Source organism: Tachysurus vachellii, chromosome 3 (genome assembly GCF_030014155.1).
Source record: "Tachysurus vachellii isolate PV-2020 chromosome 3, HZAU_Pvac_v1, whole genome shotgun sequence".
Lineage (NCBI taxonomy): Eukaryota > Metazoa > Chordata > Actinopteri > Siluriformes > Bagridae > Tachysurus > Tachysurus vachellii.
In genome coordinates this window covers 18432971-18448861 of record NC_083462.1, presented here as the reverse complement: position 1 = coordinate 18448861, position 15891 = coordinate 18432971, and the positions used below count along the sequence as shown (strand labels likewise).

General features: G+C 38.1%; 2 protein-coding genes across 2 annotated transcripts in view; both read right to left on the bottom strand.

Moving 5' to 3' along the window:
* esr1 (estrogen receptor 1) overlaps positions 1-620 on the bottom strand; it is a 20229-nt gene extending 19609 nt beyond the window's left edge. The window contains exon 1 of the mRNA XM_060866124.1: positions 63-620. Within this exon, the coding sequence (XP_060722107.1) occupies positions 63-490 (428 nt within the window). The 5' untranslated portion in view covers positions 491-620. The remainder of the gene's footprint in view (positions 1-62) is intronic.
* Positions 621-6224: 5604 nt separating this feature from the next.
* armt1 (acidic residue methyltransferase 1) lies at positions 6225-13962 on the bottom strand. Its single transcript, XM_060866123.1, has 5 exons — positions 13865-13962; positions 10752-10857; positions 10198-10439; positions 9198-9363; positions 6225-8263 (listed from the first exon to the last, which is right to left on the bottom strand). The coding sequence occupies exons 1-5, from the start codon at positions 13918-13920 to the stop codon at positions 7472-7474; spliced, it is 1362 nt and encodes a 453-aa protein (XP_060722106.1). The 5' UTR covers positions 13921-13962; the 3' UTR covers positions 6225-7471.
* Positions 13963-15891: the final 1929 nt, after the last annotated feature.

Genomic DNA, 15891 nt, shown 5'->3' with positions numbered 1-15891 from the left:
GAATCAACAGACTACACATAAGGTCCAGATTGTGAGTCTGGCTGATGAGATGATAAGTTTACCTGTAAATGTTGCTTCCTGACGGTTCCAGGTAGTACGGGACCTGAGGAGCCGTGTGCTGTCCTGAAGGAGGATGGCCTAAGAATGGTGAGAGCTGTGGGCTCGATGGGACGAACACCAAGGGGCTGCTGGAGCCGTTAGGAAGCGGCTGCAGGTTTTCCTCCTGAGGCTCCGGGGCCACTTGAAGATTCGGGGCCGTTGAGAAGTACTCCACTGAAGAGTTGGAGGCGTCGGTGTTGGCGGTGTAGTCGAATGTCCCGTCCAGGTAGTGAGCAGAAGAGGAAATGCCCCCCACGGTGTGCTGCTCCTCCTCCGGGTACATGGGGGAGAGCTTGAGGGAAGCGAGAGAAGCAGAATATCCTTCTAGCTCGCTCCTACGTCGCTGCCTGGCACCAGCCGGAGCTTCAGCACGAGCCTGCTCTTCCGACATCACCGTGGAAACACACACATATAAAGAAGGCAACTGGCATGACTCTGAGAGCACACACTCCGAGTTTCTCTCTCTTACTAAACCTCGCTCTGTCTCACTCTCTCTCACTCACTCCGTCCCTCCTGTCTCACTTCCAACTGAGCTCCTCCCTCCCACACACACACACACACACACACACACACAATGTCTAATGTTTTTCCCCCTCATGCTTTTTTTAATCTCTTTGGCTCATTTCTTTAAATATTTTAAAGTCAGTTTAAATTAAATGAGAAATGCATCTGATTAAAGACGAAGGGGGAAAAAGTATTTACAAATGTAAAGGCACAAAAAAATATGTGTTTAAAACTTACTGAATCTCTCCATGTATCAACTTTATGACTGCTTATTTTCCAGACATATATCTCTCCTGTCTAAAGCCTCTCTCTCTCTCTCTCTCTCTCTCTCTCTCTCTCCCTCTCTCTCTCTCTCTCTCTCTCTCTCTCTCTCTCTCCCTCTCTCTCTCTCCATCTCTTCTCTCTCCTCCTTAAAACAACAAGACAAATAATTTAAAGCCACGGTCGATATGAATGGCAGTTCTCCAGACCAGGTCATCGCAACCAGGTAAACAAGTGACAGGAGGTCAGTACATCATTTACACAGACACATAGACACACAGACACACCGAAATAAAAGAACAGACAGACAGAAAGAAAGAACAGACAGACAGACAGAAAAAAAGAAAGAACAGACAGACAGACAGAATAAAAGAAAGAAAAGGCAGACAGACAGACAGACAGAAAAAAGAAAGACTGAAAATGAAAGAAACAAAGAAAGAAAAACACAGACAGACAGACAGACCGAAATAAAAGAACAGACAGACAGAAAGAAAGAACAGACAGACAAACAGAAAAACAGACAGACAGTCAGACAGACAGAAAAAAGAAAGAACAGACAGACAGACAGAATAAAAAAAGAAAAGGCAGACAGACAGAAGATAGAAAAACTGAAAAAGAAACAAATAAAAAGAAAAACAGAGACAGACAGACAAACAGACAGACAGAAAGAGAAAGGCAGACAGACAGACAGAAAAAAGAAAGACTGAAAAAGAAAGAAACAAAGAAAGAAAAACACAGACAGACAGACAGACAGACAGACAGACAGACAGACAGACAGACAGCTTAATATGAAGTTGAAGCAGTGACACTCCATTCTGCCACCTGATGATTAGACTGGAACGAGACATCTAACATTCTTGCTCTGATATTTCTCGAGACAGACAGAACGCTGAGATGGAAACCGTGTGGGCAGGGAGTTACCTTCTGAGGAGTTTATTGATACTAGAGGCCACAGATGAAAAGGTACAATGTGGAAAGTATGAGTAATTCTAAATAAAGTAGAACACAAGAGAATTACAAGCTAAGTGAAAGAAATATTCCACCAGTGGTATAATTAACTTCTGTTAAATTAAGCATCAGAATAAAGAACCAAGTGACTTTATCTCCACAAGTCTGATTTAAAATGAGTCACGACTCAAGACATGTGTTTGACTCTCTGTTTATGATCTTACACTGAATTTTAGTGTTGAGAAATCTGAGCTGCTTTTTAGATGAACAAACACGGAGCATCTCAGAGAGCAGAAATGGTTTTGATATCAACATTTTCTCTAAAGATACAAACATCTGTGTGGAGAAATAAAATATGAACCATTTTGATGATCATGTGTTCCTGGAGGGGGGCACGGTGGCTTAGTGGTTAGCACGTTCGCCTCACACCTCCAGGGTCGGGGTTCGATTCCCGCCTCCACCTTGTGTGTGTGGAGTTTGCATGTTCTCCCCGTGCCTCGGGGGTTTCCTCCGGGTACTCCGGTTTCCTCCCCCGGTCCAAAGACATGCATGGTAGGTTGATTGGCATCTCTGGAAAATTGTCCCTAGTGTGTGATTGCATGAGTGAATGAGAGTGTGTGTGTTTGTGCCCTGCGATGGGTTGGCACTCCGTCCAGGGTGTATCCTGCCTTCATGCCCGATGACGCCTGAGATAGGCACAGGCTCCCCGTGACCCGAGGTAGTTCGGATAAGCGGTAGAAAATGAATGAATGAATGTGTTCCTAGAAGACCCCAGAGTTTGTTAGACAACATACACAATTAAAGAAATATATATCATGGAATGAAGTCCAGCAAGCAATCAGCAAGAAACTCGTGTGGGACAAAGCTGAAGATTCAGATGTTGGGGATCCAGTAGATCATTAAATCTAATACTATAAGATGGAAAGAATGGGTTACAACCTGAGGGTCACTGACCTGGCGCAACCAAGAGGTTCTAGTTAAACAGCTGGAGAGATCTAGAGCTCAGATGTGAGACGATGTTGACAGGATAACCACAGCAGAGGACATTAAATAAAGTTGTGGGAAAAATAAATACAAATAAAAACAAACAAATAAATAAATAAAATTCTGTTTGGTGTTTCAATAAACATGTGAGATCTTGGCAGCTTTTGGTTGAAACCCAGAACTGATCATCTGCATGAGAACACTATGGGTAAAGCACTGTGGTGCATCATGATGTGAGACATATATACGAATATAAAGAGATTCTAATGAAAATGAAAATATCTACATTTAAACCGAATTCATGATTGATAAATATTCTGTAATATTTACACCGTAATACTGTCAAGGTTCTAATTAAAAAGGAAACCTTTAAATAAACCCTAGCGCTAGATTTTTGCAAACTTTTTGTACTCGACCATGTCGGTGTTTGATGTGGGAAGCGTGTAGGTTTGAGTCACATTAATTATTCGCCTTCGTTACACAACGCCCCGGGTAACGGCCCCGACTGATCAAACTTCGACAACAAATTCAAACCGACAAAGTTTACTTTCAGACTGCGAGTCGCTTGAAAAGTCAACATTTAATTATGAATTTTTTTATTAGATCATTTTCTGTGATCGAGAGCGAAGACGTTTCAGTCGACAGAGGTAGAGGAGGCGGTGGCGTCCGGTGTCTCGTGCCGTTAGAGGCAGGGTGCGATGAAGAGGCACATCATGAAGAGCTTTATCACACAATAGCTATAGATCAGTTCTTTCTTTAACAATGAACATCCTTGTTTGTATCTGTAACGAGTGGAGTGGTGCTACCCCTTTAAGAGCAATGTGCCATTACTTTATTACTGTGTATATTAATTGAATGTGCGCATGCGCCAGGAAGGGCGCGCTTCAGATATAACACCACATGTGTGTGAGAAAGTCTGATGCTGCAACCAATATTCCCTTTATTTTCATTTTCTCATATTAATGAGTATTTTTGTTTAGTAACATGTTATTATGGAGGTTTTCCCTGTGTACGGAGGAATAAACCGTTGTGAGTGAACTTTTGTGAGTTCTCCGTCTTTATTTTTGCGGGCCTAACATTGAAGAGCTATCCCGAATCTCCATTAACCTGTTACATATCTTTTTATCCATTTATGGTTGTTTATCCATAGAATATCTTTCTGTTAATGTCACCGTGCTGAAACTGGTCTCCATTGCGGCGCAATTTTAAAAACGGTCATTTATATACAGAACACACAGATTTCCATAAAGCTTCTTTGCGACGTCTGATAAGAGAACTAAAGAATTTAATTGAATTAAAGGTAAATAAACAACTCGAAGAAAAACACTATATCAAAGCTGCTGGAGTTCTAACATAACATGTTAACAGAGAATGAATCAACACCTTCCGACCAATCAGAACCCAGAACGGTATAAAAGTGAAACCTGGTCTTGTCTAAAGATATTCCAGAGCTTATCTACAGAGTTTAAATGACAACGTGACATCTGCTCTGGTGGACAAATATTTGTACAAGGTCACCTGCTCAATCAGGGGTCAATCAAATGAGCCAAAATCCACATTTACACAATTTACTTACCTTCACCACCATCTGTCTAAGGAACATGCTGTAGAAAAGAGAGTGCATATTGTTGCGATTACATTTAACGTTTTAACAGGATGAAGAAAGACAGGAGGAAAAACGGACGTATGATTAAGACAGGACGAAAAACGGACGAGGCCCTCATTTACGGCTGGTTTTCAAGGCTGTGCCACGTCCCAGTTTACATTCTGTTCTTCTGAGTCCACTTACTGCTCTGTTAATGAGCGTAAACACTCTGAATAGTTCTGAAGTAGTGACATCACAATTGAAATTTAAATATGGCAATAAACCCTGACAAGATAAATGACTTCTAACAAAGATAATGCTCGATTGTTGTAATAATATGTACAAAATATTTGTATTGATCTAATAATTAATAATGAACACATTAGAAATGTAGAACTTTTGTCAAAGTCCATGTAAAGTGGGCAGGGCTAAGCTGGGAAAAAATCTAATTGTTATGCGTTAATGCTTAAACGGTACCTTTAATTGTGAATAGAAAATTAGGCCACGCCCACACCATTCCAAATTCAATTTAAATCATAAAGGTTCATTTGTTTTTGCTTTTTTAACAGGAATCTGTTTGTTGGGGTAAAACTAAATCACCAGGGGGAAAAAGAAAACACATAGCTAGAGTCTGAAGCGTGTGGTATGTGGTGTCGTATGTAATTCTCGTTTCTGATTGGACAGAAGGTTGTGTCCTATTGATGCACTCTGTCTGATATTTTACAGCTAGTTTTTATACCAACAGCTCATTCACATGGATTTGCACAGCAGACATTGTACATAATCGAGGTGGCGGATAAACAAGCTTACGCGTTGAGGTTTCTCTGTAATGCGGTTTTATTTGGACTCGTAACTTAATAATAAAAAAATAAATAAATAAATAAATAAAGAGAGGCTCGTGTTTATAGCTGCTATAGCATAAAGGAGAACAGGAACTAACGACCCACAGCATTAAACACGACTGAAAACATAATAAAAGTCCGCCATGTTGTTATTTAATTAAGGACAATGTTTTGAATAGAATTCCATTTCTTAACAATTTAAGAACATAAAGCTTGTGCTATAAAGCTCCTGTATGCTAGCAGTTATTTTACACCTCGCCGATGAGATTTTGTGCGGTTCTGCTTTTCATCTTTTCGCCACTTGATTAGAATTTGAGCTAAAAATGACATTATGTTAAAAGTGGGGTCTCCGTTGTTTGAGAAATGCTTCAGAAAACTGCGTCGGGGCGCCAAACAAGACAGAAACAAAACTAACGTGTAGCCAATGAGCAGAAAGGGGCGTGTCTTGTCAATATGGGCAGAGAGAGTGTTCAGTGCGCATGTGTGACATTAGCAGAAAGCGGTTTTAACATTGACATGGAGGATAAAAACAAAGAAAGAAAGCAAAGAAAGGCTTACGATAAGGCAAGAAGTAGGACCTGTGTTAATATAGGATCAGCTTTCCAGCGCTGGAGAGAACTGAAGGAGCGGGAAGTTGGCCGCATATTCAGATTGGAGTTTCCCGAGTCAATAACTCCTGAGTTAAACGCTGTTACTACACAAATAACACCTCTTTTCTATCGTAGTAATGTAGAGAGGCAGCTACAACCGTGTTTTGCTAGTAACAGCTTAAGACACATTTCTTTCCATTAGTTGCCTGGGTTACGTATGTATGTGTGGGCGGAGCTATCAATACAGGGGTGATACCCAATTGGGTTAGGGGCGTGTTTGTTTTGGTGATTTCAAATGTCAACATTGGCTTTCAAACAACGGAGACCCCACCTTTAATTCTGTCCCAAATAATTAAGAGTTAAAATCCTGTCTAAAGTTCAGCATGTGGAACAAACTCATCAGTCTGGAGGTTCTTTTAATTGTTTAATTAATTTTATTACATTGTTGGGTTTTTTCTCCTTGGTTATTATCCATGGCCAAAGAAAGTGTGTTGAGTTATAAAATATTTTGCCTTTTTTTTCCCTCCCAATAATGACCCTGAACCGCACTCATACGCTGTACACAAAGATACCAAACATGAAACAACATTAGATTTTACACAGTGTGTGTGTTAAACCTCTATCATCCCGTCACTAAAACATACCTCCAGCCCATTTCCCAAGTTCTATTACAGTCCTTTTAAACACAATTCATGCAAAATAGTAAAACACCATCAATACAGTGAAACACCAGGATTCACATTAATTAACATCCATAAAAAAGCTCTGGCACTAAATACATGCTGACAAAAGAATATTTTTGAAGCAGAAACAAGGCAAGGTGTCTGGACTCGAGGTACCATCTTAAAGGCGAACTGAAAAAATACTCAAACGTCCTCGAGAGCCAGGATTCATTCACGTCTGTTATTTACAGTTATTTACTTCATTTTTTTTTTTTAACAAACCAAAGAAGTCTATATTTAAAGTACATGACGTGTCGGATGCGTCCTCAAGTTATGTTAGTAAATGTTTACGGATGTTACGGACGACTGCGCATCGGATTTCTATTATAAAGTTGCCCTTAACGTTGACTTTATTAGCTTTATTTTTATTGTAGCTTTTTTTAAAGAAGAAAATCTACAGCATTGTGAACGTTCCAAAAACATGACCGACTACGGCATAAATGTATGAGACGTGAGCTTTGCAGTCTATGTCGACAAAGTTTAGTGAAAAGCAGTCATTTTATTTTACGATACCAATACAACTAATCATTCGTTACGAATAAATAAGGAAATGGAGGAGGGTACAGTGTGTGTGTGTGTGTTTGCACAGCCGAACGCTGTACGCTCGATTAATTACATCATCATACGTTAGTAAACATTACAATTATATCATTGTATTAAAGGCAGTTCGTCCTCCATGTTGGTTTCTCTCTCGCGCTGAAGTTCAATGTTCTGTTGGTTGATGTAACGCATTTTTTTTCAGGTTTTACCAAACTGAACATCTATCAGGTGTGAGGACGGATATTCAGGTTGTCCAGATACGTTGGACGTTACCTACCTGGATGTCTGAAAACGTTAACTGATAAGACTCTTATTAAGAATTAAAAAAAAACCCAACACATTAAAGAGAAATTATTCTGGATTGAAATGAATGAATGTTTTGTTCTCTAGACATCTTTAAGAACCCTGCTGCTGTTCTTTGTTCTGACTGCAGAACTGAATCACTGCGTATCTGCCGCTGGTCATCCACTCGGCATCCTGAGAGGTGAGTTTCTCCGCCTGGCCCGGCTCTAATCCCACCTGTACGTTGGCCTTCAGAGTCCTGATGCTGCACAGAGGAGCAGGCAGGAAGCCCCTGAGCGCTCGTTCGAACGGCACCGTGTGCTCCCACGTTCTGTCACCAGTCAGCCGGCGGTAATTCAGGTCTCCTTTAAACAGAATCAGATCGGAACCCTGCAGCGTGGAGTAGAGATCCGCCGCATCTTCCGGCATGTCGCAGAACTCGTGCGGTAAAGTCCAAAATCGATGGTCATGATACGTCCACGTGCCGTCTTTCACGTGCCGCTTCCACTGGGCGCCGCAGAACGATGTGTGATTGTGATTGGACGCTGCCATTTGCGATAGGGTCCAATCAAAATCCTGTTTGGTGACATCTGAGACAAACCATGGGATGGACTTGCCGTGAAAACGCACTTCCTTTGCCAAGCCGACAGACACCATGAAATCTGCGAGTACTAAATCAGAGATGAGCTCAAAACCAGCGTTGTCTAGAATGATATCCAGTCTGAATCCTCTCTTGTCCGTTCCTCCAGAAGCCTGTACAGACGTTAACATGGACCAGACTTTCTCCGAATCATCTACTAGGATGAAGCACCGGAGATCCGACAGCGAATCCATCGGACTGGTCTTCTGGGAGTTTTCCTGGCCGGCTGAGATGGATAAATCGCACCGGTTTCCCCACAGAGACACCTGTGAGAACATCCGGCAAGACAAAATCAACAAAACACCAGTGAGGAGAATTCAGATTATTCACTCAAGTAGAACAACACTTAAATAAAGTTATGATAGGTTTTGGTTGTTAAATAACTCTGTGTACCAAGTTTAAAGGCGCCTTTAAACTTGGTACACAGAGTTATTTAACAACCAAAACCCATCATAACTTTATTTAAGTGTTGTTCAACAATATTTTGGCTACTTATTTATACTTATTTTCTTTTAATTTGAGCAAAATCTTCAACCACAGAACACTTTTTTCTACTGTAATGAGACACAACCAAGTGGAAACTCTCTCAGGACTCTCTCTCAGTTCGTTCGATTACCTTTCGCACGCAATCGCAGACCAGAGTCATGTGATGTTAATCCTGTCTAAAAATACGAATAATGTGAAGAAAAAAAAATACCTCTAGCTTACTATGGAGTAAGGACACCAAAACTTTGGGTATGGAACCAAAATGACCTATTTGAAAGGTGACCGGCTGATTTTTCGAGACGTTTTCTCTCGAGACGTCTGAGAGTCTGATCTAAAATAAATCTTACATCTTAAATAAAATCTTACACTGAATTTTAGTGTTGAAGAGAAATCTGAGCTGCTTTTTAGAACAAACACTTGGAGCATCTCAGAGAGCAGAAATGGGTTTAATATCAACATTTACTCTGAAGATACAAACATTGTGTTTAGAAAAAAATTTACTGAATCTTTTCTATGAAAATATCACCTCTAGTATTGTAGAGAAATACTATATTTCATACAGAAATAGTGATGAATCTCTACACGTTCTTAAAGTCCTGAGTGTCTATTTTCATATGAGCTTCATATTAACACCACTGTGGAGTGAGACATGAGGAAGACATTCACTCATCAACATTATGAGTGATGAAAGTGTCTACTGAAGAATATACTGACCTGCAGAAACCTGAGGAACTGTTCGAACACTGATTCCTTCTTCGAGGTGTCCGTGTTGGCGAGGATCTCTCGGAGGTACGTACAGAGTGAGATGATCGCTTGCTGGGACTCGAAGAAGCTCTTCGTTTTTACTTCCTTAAAGGCATCAAAATCGCCGATCGGAGGACTTTGATAAAAACAAAAGAAAAAGGTTTATACAACATTTGTTTTACTGTATATTAATAATCACACCCTCCAGTGTCACCCAAATGAAAATGAGGTTCCCCATTGAGTCTGGTTTCTCTCAAGGTTTCTTCCTCTTCCATCTAAGGGAGTTTTTCCTCCCCACAGTCACCTCAGTCACCTCAGACTTGTTCATTGGCGATAAATACAAGCACATTTAAATATATCTAATATTAATCTCGAATTTTGTGTTAGGGGGGCACGGTGGCTTAGTGGTTAGCACGTTCGCCTCACACCTCCAGGGTTGGGGGTTTGATTCCCGCCTCCGCCTTGTGTGTGTGGAGTTTGCATGTTCTCCCCGTGCCTCTGGGGTTTCCTCTGGGTACTCCGGTTTCCTCCCCCGGTCCAAAGACATGCATGGTAGGTTGATTGGCATCTCTGGAAAATTGTCCGTAGTGTGTGATTGCGTGAGTGAATGAGAGTGTGTGTGTGTGCCCTGCGATGGGTTGGCACTCCGTCCAGACTGTATCCTGCCTTGATGCCCAATGACGCCTGAGATAGGCACAGGCTCCCCGAGGTAGTTCGGATAAGCGGTAGAGAATGAATGAATTTTGTGTTATATTAATCTTTATATTAACCTTTTGTTCTATGTTTATGTTCTGTAAAGCTGCTTTGAGACAATGTCCATTGTAAAAAGCGCTATAAAAATAAACTTGAATTGAAAGGTTTACTTTTGCTTACATATCTAGTGAAATGAAATCATACTAGCTTCTGTCTCTCACACTGAATTGAGGTGAACAAGGTTCAGATTTAGATCAGTAACCAAGTTTATCATCACCTGAGCCACAAGGCCTCCTGGATCTTCCTGTACATGTAGCACTCCACATAGAGCCAAGGCGACTTGAACCAGCTGACTGGCTGCCTGTCTTCCATCAGGTCCTGCTGTCTCTGCATATACCGGTTCCACACTTCTGTGTCGTCTGCAGAGTCGGTCAGAGGCAGTATGGGTTTGTCCGTCTGCAGCTCGTTCCTCAGCTTGGACAGGAAGGATATGGCTCTTTTCTCTGCGTCCACTCCCACCTGTTCACACGTTATGCCAAGAGCAGATAAACAAACAGCACTGTTAATCTGAGCTTTGGTGTTTATGTCAATTACTGACTTAGCTGGCTTGGATTGTTTGCAGATGTGACATGATCCTGGATTTGTCTGATTTTTCAAGACAGAGTTATATCGAGTGTGTGCTCCTTAAATTGGGCATAAAAACAAGCTAAAGTATAAAAATGAATGAGATGGAAAATAAACAGATGTAGTTACAGTGGAATGTGGTGTCCATTAAAGCACGGTGGTGGCAGCATCATACTGAGAGTTACCACATTTCTGACTGATTTATACCTGTCCATGCTTCTCCAAGAAGTTGTTTTTGTTTCGATGAATGGTATCGATGACTTTGGTCAGGATCGTCGGCAGCCTGTCTCTAACCGTCAGATACGCAAAAGATCTTCGGAGAGAAAAAAAAAGAAAAATTAAGACTCAAGGATGTTGCGTGTAAATATATAATGATTCATATATAAAACATCAGCTGAATATCAAGAACACATTTTGTGTATAATATTTCATATACAACATACAGCACTGATGTAAACACTGTAGGCACATTTTTCCTTCTAGACATTTTTTCTTAATTTTCTTCCATTTATTTCCTTTTTTCCATTTTTCTCACCTTGTCTTTGGAGTGGCTTTAATTGTTACTAGTGTAATATATAATAATAATAATAATAACAATAATAATAATTATTATTATTGTTATTATTATTATTGTTATTATTATTATAAATATATATACCTCTTGTACATTCACCCTAGAAATCATTTATGGTCTTTAAGAAATAATTAATTTTGTAAAGAATATTCAAAAGAAAAAAGAATGTCTTCTTATAAGTGTTGTATTTGTATTTGAGCAGATAATTTTTATACTTAAAGAAAAAAAAATTAGTCTTTACATATATATTCCTTGCTTTTGTTTTTTTTTGGCTTCGCTCCCTCAACCACTGTCTTTTAGGAGTGGCTTTAAAACTTTTTTAAAAAAACATTTACATTATTTATATTAATATCACTAGTGTAAATGTTTATGTTTGCAACATAAACTCCATCATCAAAAAGGCCCAGCAGAGGATGTACTTTCTACATCAATTAAGGAAGTTTGGTCTGCCACAGGAGCTGTTGATGCTGTTCTACACTGCAATCGTTGACTCTGTCCTGTGCACATCCATCTAACACCATCTGCTTTGGAGCAGCAAGTAAACAGGACAGTAACAGACTGCAATGCACAGTAAAAACAGCAGAAAAAATAACTGGTGACCCCCTACCCACTCCCCAGGACTTGTAAGAAACAAGAACCAGAAACTGGGCAGGAAAAATCACTACTGACCCTTTGCACCCTGGACACAACCTCTTTCATCTCCTCCCTTCTGTCAGGCACTACAGAACTCTGTTTACTAAAACTGCCAGACACAGGAACAGATTATTTCCCCAGGCAATCACCCTGATCAACAACTCACCATAATTATATTCACTACTTCATATCTATACTTCAAGTACTGCATTATCAGGACTGTCAGTCATCACATCATCTGTATATATTACACACACAACTGCTGCTGCATATTGTACAAAATGCATAATATTACACAATATTGTTATTTGCACTCCCACACTTTATGTACATAACTGATCAGTCACATATTCTATATTAATATTTAATACTCATAATTAGGGTTGCAAAATTCCGGGAATTTTCAAGGCTGGAAACTTTCCATGGGAATTAACGGGAATATATGGGAATAAAATAGGAATTTTTAAAAAAAATGCAGAGTTGCCTATAACAAGGAACTTAAATGTAGTTACAAAAAATCTTAACAGCATAATTTTGTTTAGAACAACAAGATTTAATGCAATTTAAGTTGAATTTGTACCCTGCTTTCCTCGGTCACTTGCACACAGCACGCTGCTTACTGGAGGGCCATTGAGGCCAAACCCCCTTCATGTACTTGCATTCTTCCATAACATGAACAGTAACAGTTTATTTTAGGGTCATTTAACTAGTTGCTTATTAGCATGAATATTAATAGAATATTGGCTATTTATTAGTACTTATTAAGCACATATTAATGCCTTATTCTGCATGATCTTATTCTACATTCTTAATTGTACCCAATACCTAAACTTAATAACTACCTTACTAACTCTTAATAAGCAGTAAATTAGGAGTGTTACCACATGCACAGATAATTTGGTGACCCTCTCCCACACACTCACTCCCCCGAAATAAAAAAAAAATCCTCTATAAAATAATGTTTATTACAATTATTAGGATTATTATGTTTATTACAAGCATAATAATGTTTATTATGCTTTTGTGTTACTCAATGAAATAATCAATTAAAGTTCTACTTACAATTAAATCAGTCAATTTAAATCAGTCAATATATACAAATAAAATTTGTATTACCTTGCATGCATGTCTGCTTATGCCTAAACAAAATGTTTGTTTATGTTTGTATAATATAGTTTATATAAATTTCCAATTAATTCCCATAAATTCCTTTAAATTCCCATAAATTCCCATAAATTTCCATAAATTCCCATAAAGTTTCCAATTTTGAATATTTCCAAAATTCCCCTGATTAAGTTCCCGTGGAAAATTTATTAAAATTAAAAAATTTATTAAAGAATTTACCGGAAACTTTCCGCCCCTTTGCAACCCTACTCATAATATCTATTGTATCACATCTGTATTGTCTTGTATAGTATAGTGTTATTTACGTCTGTACTTTTGAGAGAGTCACACATAGCTGGAACTAAATTTCTTGTGTGTCAACATCAACAAACTTGGCCAATAAACCTGGTTCTGATTAATATAATCAATTTATATATATATAAATTGATTTCACTGCTAAAGTAAATTGTATTTTAATGATAAATAAATGTTTACATAATAAAATAAACTTTAAATTCCCACGCTGGTCTCTTAAAAACTCACCACAAATCTAATAGACAGTGCTACAGATTCACATACAAGCTCTTAACTGGCACTTTTATTTAAAACATTAACGTTAAATACTTTTTCCTAAATAAATGTTGAGATCTTGATTAAGGAACCTGTGAAAATAAGTTTATAATATTAAAACACATTTGCAAAACGTTGTATAATAAAAAGCCTGCAATATACAGCGGTTCAAACCAATTGCATCTCGCTCCCTACATATGTGCACTACGTAAGGTACATATACACATCCCCCTACTACCTACACGCCATATCTTGTCCCCTTACGTATCTAATACAAACCAGATTGGGACACAGCCCTAAAAGCGCCTTAGCCGGCTAGCCAGGTAGCTAACAAAAACCTAAATAAACTCTATATCCTGAATGATAGTGCTCAGAACCTACACGGTTTACTGAAATATAAAAATACGACTGTAATAAAAATGAAACGCAGCATATATACCCTTCAAATTTAGCTGACAGTGACGGTGGAGGAATAAAAACTTGATCCGCCGCCATCTTGGCTAATGCTAACAGGAAGACGTTGTGATCTGCGATGGAATAAAACTTTACTTAAATCGTTTCAAAAACAACAACAAGGAAATGTGATTTTAGATTGTTTGTTCTCTGAGATCGAGGAAAATATAACAATAATTATAAGCGATGAAACATTTTTATGTTTGAAACAAACTACTGTGTTTATTAAAACGTTACTAAATGTAATAATGTTTAATCAGCAGCGCGCTGTCTGCTTCACGACGTAGACACCGCCCTCTAGTGTCCGTGTGGTGAAGTGTAACAGTCTCCAGAAATACTGAAATAAATATTATAATGTTATAACGTATATTTAATTATATAATGTTATGCGGTATATAAAGTCCGCAATTAAATTATATATTATTTTAATTACATATATATCAATAAATTCTTTATATTTATTTTTTTATTGATTGATTGATTAAATAGGGGGGCACGGTGGCTTAGTGGTTAGCACGTTCGCCTCACACCTCCAGGGTTGGGGGTTTGATTCCCGCCTCCACCTTGTGTGTGTGGAGTTTGCATGTTCTCCCCGTGCCTCGGGGGTTTCCTCCGGGTACTCCGGTTTCCTCCCCGGTCCAAAGACATGCATGGTAGGTTGATTGGCATCTCTGGAAAATTGTCCGTAGTGTGTGATTGCGTGAGTGAATGAGAGAGTGTGTGTGTGCCCTGTGATGGGTTGGCACTCCGTCCAGGGTGTATCCTGCCTTGATGCCCGATGACGCCTGAGATAGGCACAGGCTCCCCGTGACCCAAAATAGTTCGGATAAGCGGTAGAAGATGAATGAATGAATGATTAAATAGTTGTTTTTTTACTAATTATATTACAATATCAAATAAAAAAAATTTAAAGGTATTATAATATTTGTAGTTGGTTCTGTTACAAAATATTATTTTGTGACTATTTACCTGCAAAGCTGACTAATGTTAGTTTGTTCATTTGAAAATAATAAAACCCTTTGAGCTGCTGTTGTCAGGGGTTAAAGAGTCCTTGTTGTTTCCTAATATTTAATAAACTTTTATATTTTACCCAACATCAAAAACATCTGGATTTTCAATATCATTATTGTGAAGAACACAACCACACCTCTATTTTCACTACGCTTTGTAGTGTGTGTGAGATGTCTTTCACATTCCCTACCAGTTTTTTCTGAAGTTGTACTTCCCTTTAAGCTCATATCCTTGTTTTCACACACACACACACACACACACACACACACACACACACACACACACACACACACACACAACAGAGTATATAAACCACAAAGTGTATTATATACATGTCATCATACATTAACTACATTGTAGATTCAATGCTGAATATTTCAATAATAATAATAATAATCTCAATAATAATATTTCAACAATAGTCTAATATTCAATTTTGTTCCATGTAGTTAACTAAATAATAAACTAAACAATGCTGTTTTGGCTGACCAACAGCAGAAACATTTATTGCTTTCTTTTATTTTTACTCGTTTATGTCTGTAAATGTATTAAACCAAATTTGTTTACATTTTAAAAGTGACAGTTAAGCATACTTGAATTTTATTTATTTTATTTTTTATTTTAGAATAAAATTAGAAAACCTAAAAATAAACCTAAGAATGTTTGTATATGATTCCATGGAATTTACACAAAAAAAATGTAATAAGTTTTTTAAATTTTATTAAAATTATTTTAACAAAAAAGTATATAAATAAATAAAAGCAGTGTATAATGTAAATATAAATGTTCTGAGAAATGTCATTTTGCAAATCTATATATAATAAAGTAATTTTTTATATGTATAAAATTTTTAAAAATATATATTTTTTTTTTTGTTTAATCTTTAAAACTAAAAATCCCTATGGACTTAAAATAAAAGAAAGCATTTACACTGTGAATAAATATCCTCATAACTCCAATCTGAATTTATAACGTAATTATTAAATGCGTTCGTTTTATTGT

Coding starts and splice junctions, on each gene's coding strand:
- armt1 (XM_060866123.1), bottom strand. CDS start 13,920: ATGGCGGCGGATCAAGTTTTTATTCCTCCACCGTCACTGTCAGCTAAA. Junction 9,364..10,197: donor CAGGAGGCCTTGTGGCTCAG/GTGATGATAAAC, acceptor TTTTTATCAAAG/TCCTCCGATCGGCGATTTTG. Junction 8,264..9,197: donor AGTTCCTCAGGTTTCTGCAG/GTCAGTATATTC, acceptor ATGTTCTCACAG/GTGTCTCTGTGGGGAAACCG.